The sequence below is a fragment of the Salvelinus sp. IW2-2015 genome, unplaced genomic scaffold, assembly GCF_002910315.2.
Source record: "Salvelinus sp. IW2-2015 unplaced genomic scaffold, ASM291031v2 Un_scaffold3072, whole genome shotgun sequence".
NCBI classification, from domain to species: Eukaryota; Metazoa; Chordata; class Actinopteri; order Salmoniformes; family Salmonidae; genus Salvelinus; species Salvelinus sp. IW2-2015.
Genome location: NW_019944363.1, coordinates 1 through 9,693, shown reverse-complemented (window position 1 = coordinate 9,693; position 9,693 = coordinate 1). Strand labels below are relative to the sequence as shown.

Below are 9,693 nucleotides of genomic sequence, written 5' to 3'. Positions count from 1 at the left end.
TCTGACCAGTTGTACCTATTAAACCTATTCCCTATGTAGTGCACTAGTTCTGACCAGTTTGTACCCTATTCCCTATGTAGTGCACTAGTTCTGACCAGTAGTCGTGAACTGTATAGGGAATAAGGTGCCATTTCAGATGTACCCTTGGAGGAGTGTGGAGACTGAGAAATCTGTCAGTGGAGCCGTCCTCCTCCCTCCCTCCCTCCCTCCCTCCCTCCCTGGGGCCAATGTGACACCTCTGCCTGCCAGCTGAGATCTCAGGTTTTTGATTTAGAACGCCACAGATGCTAGCATCAAGACCATGTCTGAGGCGTATGTTGACGTCCTGTGACTGTGTGAGAGAAGAGACCAACGTCTGTCTTTCAGATGGTTTCCGATCCGATCCCAGCTGTGGTGTCCAATTATAACTGCTGTGAAGGAGTAACATGACAGATAGCTAGGTTAGGAGCCTGCTAGGCTACTTTAGGAGCCCGCTATGCTAGGAGCCTGCTATGCTAGGTTAGGTTAGGAGCCCGCTAGGCTAGGAGCCCGCTAGGCTAGGAGTCCAAGGAGTTTTGGGGATGTTGTAGATCACTCATCAGAGAGATCATATACAGTTTGTGGACCAGCTCAAATGTGACAACGGAGTGGAGGACATTGCATCTGCAAATGGAGGACAGGGAGGCAGCTGTAGAAGTCAGTCCTACTGTTCACCCTACTGTTCGACTCCAGACGACCAGCTGATGATGATAAGATGTTGTGGGTCACTCAGGGTGGGTTGGGTCTGTTGGAGACACAGACCAGAGGCAGGGAGCCGTGGTCAAACAGTTTGTACGGCAGCGTCCCCTTGGAGGTCCACACGTCCGTCTTGGGGTCGTAACACTCGAAGCAGTCCGAGTCCTCGATGGTGTCGTGCCCGTTCAGGAAGCGCCCCCCCGTCACGTACAGCTTGTTGTTGATGACCGTGGCGCTGTGGTGCATTCGCCTCTCCTTCAGGTTCTCACACTTTACAAACTTGTTGGCTTTGGTGTCGTAGGCGATCATCCGTCTGGTGTACCCTAAAAAATGAAACATTTCCAATACACATGACTCTTATTAATTAAGGCAGCCGGCYTCCCGAATAGCAGCCTATTCCCTATATAGTGCACTCCTTTCGACCAGAGCCCAGAGGGAACAGGGAGCCATTGGGGACATAGCCTACCCACAGATTGTTCAGAATCACAACATCAAAGTAAATCAAGTTGAAAGGAGATGACTCCATTGAAGATGAAAAAGAGAGACATGCTATCAACTCATGTGGACTGTAACAGCTGTGGATATTCTACATGATAGACCAGGCAAAACAGATGTGGATATTCTACATGATAGACCAGGTAAACCAGATAAACATGTTGAAAGCGGCAGCCTGTTCACCTCCAATGATGTAGATCTTATCTTCGATGACAGCAGCAGGTGCACAGACGTTCTTCACCGTCCGGGTTTCCAATCTGGACCACAGGTTCCTGGAGATGTGGTACACCTGAGAGACAGAGATACCAGAGAGAGTTTCAGTCAGTCAGTCAATGACAAGGGCCGCCAGAACACGTGTGGTGAGGCCACATCACTTTTGATTTAAGGGCAAAGAGCTGTTTTTTTAGACCAATTTGCCTCATGATTTGTCTCTTTGCGTATCTTGACCAATCAGATTCATGGACATTGCAGGTCTTGTGGGCCGGGCACAAAGCTCAAGGGWCAGTGCTATTGGGATGTCCCTATTCTAAACTCTAACATTAACCCATACCCTTAACCCTTACCTAACCCCTACCCTGACCCTTAAGTTACCAGATCAGGAAAAACTACGGGCCCCATAATTATTTTTCTTCTTCGCCTCACCACTCTCTCCACCTCTGGTCAATGATATCAAAGATTAAGATCCATCAACCATCAGTGTAACAGTATAACTTTAGACCGTCCCATGAGGAGGACGTCCGTTCCACCGCTCTTCTGAACACACGTATTATACACACACACACACACACACACACACACACACATACACACGCACACATGTAACAGTATAACTTTAGTCCGTCCCCTCGCCCCGACACGGGCGCGAACCAGGGACATTCTGCACACATCAACAACAGTCACCCACGAAGCATCGTTACCCATCGCTCCACAAAAGCCGCGGCCCTTGCAGAGCAAGGGGAACCACTACTTCAAGGTTTCAGAGCAAGTGACGCAACCGACTGAAAGGCTGCTAGCGCGCACCACCGCTAACTAGCTAGCCATTTCACATCCGTTACATTAGCATACACGCTAAAGGAATTGCTTCCTCCCTTCTTTGTTACAAGTGTTTCTGTTCTGGATGGGTTGGTTGGTTGGTTGATGGTTACCTGTATCTCCCTGACAGGGTTCTGCATGGCGTCCTCCCCTCCGAACACATAGACCCTCTGGTCGTTGGCGGCGACGGCGGGGTGCAGCACGGCGCTGGGGAGAGGAGCCATGGCCTCCCATTGGTTAAACATACTGTTGTACCTCTCCACGGAGTTGGAGATGTGTTTGTCCACTCCGATCCCCCCCAGGACAAAGATGAAGTGGAGATAGGAGACACTCTGATGGGCGTAGCGGGGCTCCAACATGGGCTCAGCCGTCCTCCACTGGTTACAGACACGGGCGGATTTCAATAAGGCAGCATTACATGGTATCAATAGCAGCTAAGGTTGAAATGTACCATTTTCATAAATACACAATACAAAATAATTATCGATCAACACAATAAAATCTAATTTAAAAATACCTATTTTCTGGACAAACCGTCAGTGCTGTGGGTATGCTAGCCCCTTCATACCTGGTTGGTCTTGAGGGAGAGGGTGTAGACGGTGGCAGATACAGAGCTGTCTCCGGAGGCCATACTGAGGCTGAGCCCCCCCACCACATACAGGATGCTGTGGATACAGACGTAGGAGGCCTTGTAGAGTCGCAGGGGCAGCTTGGCCAGCCACTGCCAGCGCTGAGTCCTCTCGTCATAGAGCAGGGCTTCCCGGGATGTCTGCTCGTTATTCTTGCGCCCGCCGACCACAACGAGCGTCTCTCGGCAGGTGTAGCGGCGCGGTGTGGTCCAGAGGGGCTTCAGCTCACGACCGCACTTGGCACTGACCGAGAGCATGAGGCGACGGACGGACTCTATGATCTCAGTGCAGAGCGTGGAGGACTGCACTAGCGGGTCGTTGGCGATGAACTGGAACAGGTAMGTGGGGTGGATGTAGCGCAGACGCACCTTCCTGAAGAGGTCGTGGATGGCGCCGCGCCGGGAGAACGGGTCGTGGTGGATCCACGCCAGGAGGGTCTCAAACACCTGCGAAATTTGACTTTTAGTACTAATCTCCCATGTTAAAAACGATCTTATATCTCTACTCATCTCTTCTCATCTCACATCACCTGCTCCTCCTCGGCACACAGTCGGTCATCCTCCAGGTAACACATGAGCTCCGGTAAGGAGAGCTCACAGAAGTCCTCGGAGGCAGCTACGTCTGAGAAGCTCCTCACGGCCATCTCCTTAGCCTTCTCCTTCAGACTGTCACAGTGGAGGATCTCTGACAACCTGATCATACTGAGACAGTTGTCTGGGCTCAGCTGCTCCTGAAATATATTATAATTTAACAAAGACCGTGTGTGTGCACATTATTATTATTTAGTATTTTATTTATTTATTTATGCAGGAAAGTCCAATTGAGACAAAAGTCTATTTTGTAAGGGAAGCCTGATTCACAAACACAATCTGGAGTTAGTGGCACAATCACATTAATCAATACTGCAGTTTCAAAATCAATCAAACAGTCCCAGAGTTAGCAAAAAAGCTGATTTCCATCTGTAGTCACCTGAAGGAAGGTGGAGCAGGCCTCAAACAGCCGCCCATAGTACAGCATAGAGGCTGCCTGCATTAGAGGCAGCACTATGTCCATGCTGATGGTGATGGCTCCTGTATACACATAGTCCACTATGCCACTGAGCACGTCAGGGGAGATGCCCTTCAGATCCACCCGACCCTGGCTGCTCTCCACAAAGTTACTGCAGAACATGGCCCTAAAGAATAGACATGACAAGTTACTGCAGAACATGGCCCTGAGGAATAGACATGACAAGTTACTGCAGAACATGGCCCTGANCGGTGGAACGGACGTCCTCCTCATGTGAAGGCGCATGGTGAATGCATGGTCACCTCATGGCATTGATTACTATTTCCTGTCTTCTTCGGCCCCCCTTCACATTAGAGTCATCAGACTTAGTTCTATTGACATCTAGTGGAAGCCGTAGGAAGTGAAAACCCATCCATATCTCTCTGTAATTTCAATGAGAGCTTGGTTGAAAATATGGCACCCCCAGAAAAAATCCAAACAGGAAGTGGAACTTCTCAGGTTTTTGCCTGCCATATGAGTTCTGTTAATCTCACAGACATAATTCAAACAGTTTTAGAAACTTAAAAGTGTTTTCTATCCAATACTAATAATAATATGCATATATTAGRAACTGGGACTGAGGAGCAGGCCGTTTACTCTGGGCACCTTTCATCCACGCTACTCAATACTGCCCTGCAGCCATAAGAAGTTAACCCTTACCTAACCCCTACAAAAAACACATACATTCCCCATGTCACACCCTGACCTAACTAAAATAATTAAGAAAACAAAGAATACTAAGGCCAGGGCGTGACAGACAGTGCTGAATATAAACTTAAACATAAACTCACTCATAAAAACAGCAGCTCTTTGCTGAATTCGTTGACAGTATTGTGTTCATGGTTTTAAAAGTTATTAAATCTGACGTAGGTTAGTAGCCTATTCGACTTGGCTGTGGCCAGTGTCATGGAAGCTGTAGTCATGGTGATTTGAGCTATCTGATGGGCAGCACAGTAGGTGCACTCGATTTAGTCACAGATTTGTCCGCCGGGCAGGCTGAGTTAGTTTCATGGGAACACTTTGCTTACCCGGTGCACGGGACTTTTGAAACAAGTGCACCTACCGGTAACAGCTCAACACGATTTAAATAAAAGGATCGTAAGCCTTTATGGTTCGTTGGTTTTTCTACAGAAATATTTGGTGATCGACTAAGAATGCCTTGAAGATCGACCAGTTGGCAACCACTGGTCTATAGGCTGCTACATTTATGTACGTTTTTGGTTGTGTCTGTCAGGAGTGATGTGTTATCACGCTTGCTAATTTAATACTGGAGGAAGGTGGACAACACGCCTTGAACTTTTGTCCGTGCTGCCCAGTTTCCTTTGGAAGAACCTATCCCATTGTAAAATGGTTAATGTCAGGGTTAAGGGTCAGGGTAGGGGTTAGGGTTAGGGTTAAGGCTAGGTTAGGTCAGGGTCAGGGTAGGGGTTGAGGTAAGGGTTAAGGCTAGGTTAGAGTCAGGGTTAAGGGTCAGGGTAGGGGTTAGGTAAGGGTTTAGGCTAGGTTAGGGTAGGGTTTAAGGGTCAGGTAGGGGTTAGGTAGGGTTAAGTGCTAGGTTTAGGGTCAGGGGTTTAAGGGTCGGATAGGGGTTAGGTAAGGGGTTAAGGCTAGGGTTAGGTCAGGGTTAAGGGTCAGGGTAGGGGTTATGGGTAAGGGTTAAAGGCTTATGGTTTTAGGTCTAGGTGTTAAGGGTTTACAGGGTAGGGGTTAGTAATGGTTAAGAGCTAGGTTAGGTTCAGGGTTTATAGGGTCGGGTAGGGGTTTCGGTGTAAGGGTTATTAGGCTAGGTTTAGGTCAGGGTTTAAGGGTCAGGGTAGGGGGTTAGGTGTAAGGGTTGAGAGGTCTACGGTTAGGTCAGAGGGTTTAGGGTCAGGGTAGGGGTTTAGTAAGAGTAAGCGAGCTCTCACGCTAGGTTATGTGTTGTAGGTTCAGGGTTAAGGGTCGGGTAGTGTCTAGGGGGTTGGCCCTTGGTAAAGGTATTAGGGGGTTTATTCTAAGAGTAGTTGGGTTTCAATTTTAGTATAGAAGTTCTAGGTCTGTCATTATGCGTTGCAGTGTAGGTATCTAGGAAAAGTCTGAATGGTGTTGCTGAATGGGTCTCAATTAGAGACAGCTGGTTATTGTTGTCGACTGATTGGAGCCATATTTAGGTAACCATGGACCTTTAGCTGGTTTGTGGGGATTGTCCGTATGTCATGTTCTATGTTGCATGTGTGCACTAGTTCGTTTATATGCTTTCACGATCGTTTTTGTTGTTTTTGTTAGTTTGTTAAGTGTATTCGTGTGTGTTCTTTCATCTTCTTTAATAAAGAGAAGATGTATCAATTACTCACGGCTGCGCCTGGTCCGTCTCTCCACACGGATCGGTGACTACTGGCACTTGTTTTTATCTCACCATATTACAAAACGCGCATTCTCGGCGTACTTCCGCTCATGCTGCAGCGCAATGAATGGAGTAGCCAAGTTCGACAGCCCTCGTTTTATTTATTATTGCCAGCTCGTCTTGTCTATTTTAATATGAACTGAAATAGTTGTTAGACTTTCTCATGGTCATAGGAACAAACATGATTGTGAGTCTATGCGGCAGATGCGGGTGGACTCGAGTTTGCGCTCATCAGCTGGAGAGACGGTGTCCCCTCTCTGTCTGGTCAGTCATCACCGGAGGAAGGAAGAGATACCAGGGACCGTGAGAGGCGGTTGGGATAAAAATGAAAAAATCGTTTTGAATGGTCATCCAACTCAGAATTCCAAGTCGGAAACTCAGGCATCTTTCTGGAGCTCCGGCTTTCCGACCTGAAGATCACTGACGTCGTACCTTCAGTCCAGTACAATAAAAAAGCAAATAATTTCAATTCATGCTCCACAGTGCCTCACAAGTGCTAAAACAGCTGATCTATTTTGTTATCAAAGCTTGAGTTTTGAAATATAATATGGTCTGATTAACAATATTGGCAGGCCAATCATATAGCCAATATGCTGTGATAATGTATTAGGCCTACTGCCCAAACCTCATTCCTACAGAACGGTTTGTGTGAGGTTAATGTAATTTAATTTAAGGTTAATGTAAAATGAAAAACATCTGAGCAGTAGATCTCGGTTTGCTTTTTGACTGCGAAAGGGATCTTGACTCAGAAAAGGTTGGTGACCCCTGCTATAGACCTAAAACATTAGCTGTATTGCATGGCAAATATAAAACATGTCTGTCTGGTCAACTGTAGGCTACTAACAACAGCAGCTTCCTAGGCAACAGCCTGGACTCAGAGGTAGATGTAACATAGTAAATGTAAATCTCAGACACTCCAATTAGTATGATATGTTACGTTTCGTATGGTATGTTTTAATTTATGGATGTCCATCATCCATTTCGTATGATATGTTCCGAATTGCATTTTGTACAATATGTTCCGAATTGCAATTTGTACAATATGTTACCAATTTGCAAATGGTATTTTATGTAGCAAATCCAATTGGTTGTGGTCAACGTAAGCTAGGTGGCTAATGTTAGCTAGGGGTTAAGGTTAGCTAGGTGGCTAACGTTAGCTAGATGGCTAACGTAAGCTAGGGGTTAAGGTTAGCTAGATGGCTAACGTAAGCTAGGGGTTAAGGTTAGCTAGATGGCTAACGTAAGCTAGGGGTTAAGGTTAGCTAGGTGGCTAACGTTAGCTAGGGGTTAAGGTTAGCGGAAGGGTTAGCGAACATGCAAAGTAGCTAAAAAGTAGTAAGTAGTTGTTGATTAGCTAATGTACTCCGTGATGAGATTCGAACACGCAACCTTTGGGTTAGGGTTATATGCCCACCCATTCACCCCGACCATCCACCCTTATTTTGCCTTATTATGTAATGTTCTGTCTTGTGTAACCATACCAAACGTAACATATCATACAAATTTTAGTGTCCCGGATTTACTATTTACTTTTCTATGTTACGTTGAGTTCATGAGACCAGGCTTTCGTGTAGCCTGCTATGCGCCCTGCCCCTCTGGCCAGTGTAAACGAAGCGGTAACGTTGTGTATTTGTGAGAAAAATGTGAAAGGGATCAAATGTGGTTAATATTCAAACTTGGGCTGACGAGACTACCTATACTTTTACAATCCAAAATTATTAACTGGAATGAATGAATTAACACAATAGCTGACAGACTGTTAATTAATGTGTAATTATGCCCACAGTTGCATGGGGCAGGACTACATGATGAAAAGCTGCATAAAACAAGCCCTGTTAGTTTTATTGTCCAATCATGTTGCTTTCTCTGTGTATTTGACAGGGTTTTCATCCTCCCCATCATAGCCTATATTAAATATTTTTTACAAACGGATTAGTCACGTCATACCGTATACGGTCCAGAGTTTTACCTGGTTAGGTTACCAGATCAGGAAAAACTACGAGCCCCATAATAATTTTTCTTCTTCGCCTCACCACTCTCTCCACCTCTGGTCAATGATATCAAAGATTAAGATCCATCAACCATCAGTGTAACAGTATAACTTTAGACCGTCCCATGAGGAGGACGTCCGTTCCACCGCTCTTCTGAACACACGTATTATACACACACACACACACACACACACACACACACATACACACGCACACATGTAACAGTATAACTTTAGTCCGTCCCCTCGCCCCGACACGGGCGCGAACCAGGGACATTCTGCACACATCAACAACAGTCACCCACGAAGCATCGTTACCCATCGCTCCACAAAAGCCGCGGCCCTTGCAGAGCAAGGGGAACCACTACTTCAAGGTTTCAGAGCAAGTGACGCAACCGACTGAAAGGCTGCTAGCGCGCACCACCGCTAACTAGCTAGCCATTTCACATCCGTTACATTAGCATACACGCTAAAGGAATTGCTTCCTCCCTTCTTTGTTACAAGTGTTTCTGTTCTGGATGGGTTGGTTGGTTGGTTGATGGTTACCTGTATCTCCCTGACAGGGTTCTGCATGGCGTCCTCCCCTCCGAACACATAGACCCTCTGGTCGTTGGCGGCGACGGCGGGGTGCAGCACGGCGCTGGGGAGAGGAGCCATGGCCTCCCATTGGTTAAACATACTGTTGTACCTCTCCACGGAGTTGGAGATGTGTTTGTCCACTCCGATCCCCCCCAGGACAAAGATGAAGTGGAGATAGGAGACACTCTGATGGGCGTAGCGGGGCTCCAACATGGGCTCAGCCGTCCTCCACTGGTTACAGACACGGGCGGATTTCAATAAGGCAGCATTACATGGTATCAATAGCAGCTAAGGTTGAAATGTACCATTTTCATAAATACACAATACAAAATAATTATCGATCAACACAATAAAATCTAATTTAAAAATACCTATTTTCTGGACAAACCGTCAGTGCTGTGGGTATGCTAGCCCCTTCATACCTGGTTGGTCTTGAGGGAGAGGGTGTAGACGGTGGCAGATACAGAGCTGTCTCCGGAGGCCATACTGAGGCTGAGCCCCCCCACCACATACAGGATGCTGTGGATACAGACGTAGGAGGCCTTGTAGAGTCGCAGGGGCAGCTTGGCCAGCCACTGCCAGCGCTGAGTCCTCTCGTCATAGAGCAGGGCTTCCCGGGATGTCTGCTCGTTATTCTTGCGCCCGCCGACCACAACGAGCGTCTCTCGGCAGGTGTAGCGGCGCGGTGTGGTCCAGAGGGGCTTCAGCTCACGACCGCACTTGGCACTGACCGAGAGCATGAGGCGACGGACGGACTCTATGATCTCAGTGCAGAGCGTGGAGGACTGCACTAGCGGGTCGTTGGCGATGAACTGGAACAGGTA

The 9,693-nt window shown here is 47.2% G+C and overlaps 2 protein-coding genes across 2 annotated transcripts; both read right to left on the bottom strand.

Annotated features, from left to right (window-relative positions):
* Positions 1–222: 222 nt before the first annotated feature.
* LOC112075299 (kelch-like protein 38) lies at positions 223–4,049 on the bottom strand. The gene is made up of 6 exons (XM_024142322.2): positions 3,840–4,049; positions 3,400–3,600; positions 2,810–3,316; positions 2,355–2,618; positions 1,393–1,498; positions 223–1,037 (listed from the first exon to the last, which is right to left on the bottom strand). Exons 1-6 carry the CDS (start codon positions 4,038–4,040, stop codon positions 748–750), a joined length of 1,569 nt encoding a protein of 522 aa, XP_023998090.2. The 5' UTR covers positions 4,041–4,049; the 3' UTR covers positions 223–747.
* A 3,107-nt stretch (positions 4,050–7,156) lies between these two features.
* Positions 7,157–9,686, bottom strand: LOC139025690 (kelch-like protein 38). Its single transcript, XM_070440856.1, has 3 exons — positions 9,292–9,686; positions 8,837–9,100; positions 7,157–7,168 (listed from the first exon to the last, which is right to left on the bottom strand). The coding sequence occupies exons 1-3, from the start codon at positions 9,607–9,609 to the stop codon at positions 7,157–7,159; spliced, it is 594 nt and encodes a 197-aa protein (XP_070296957.1). The 5' UTR covers positions 9,610–9,686.
* Positions 9,687–9,693: the final 7 nt, after the last annotated feature.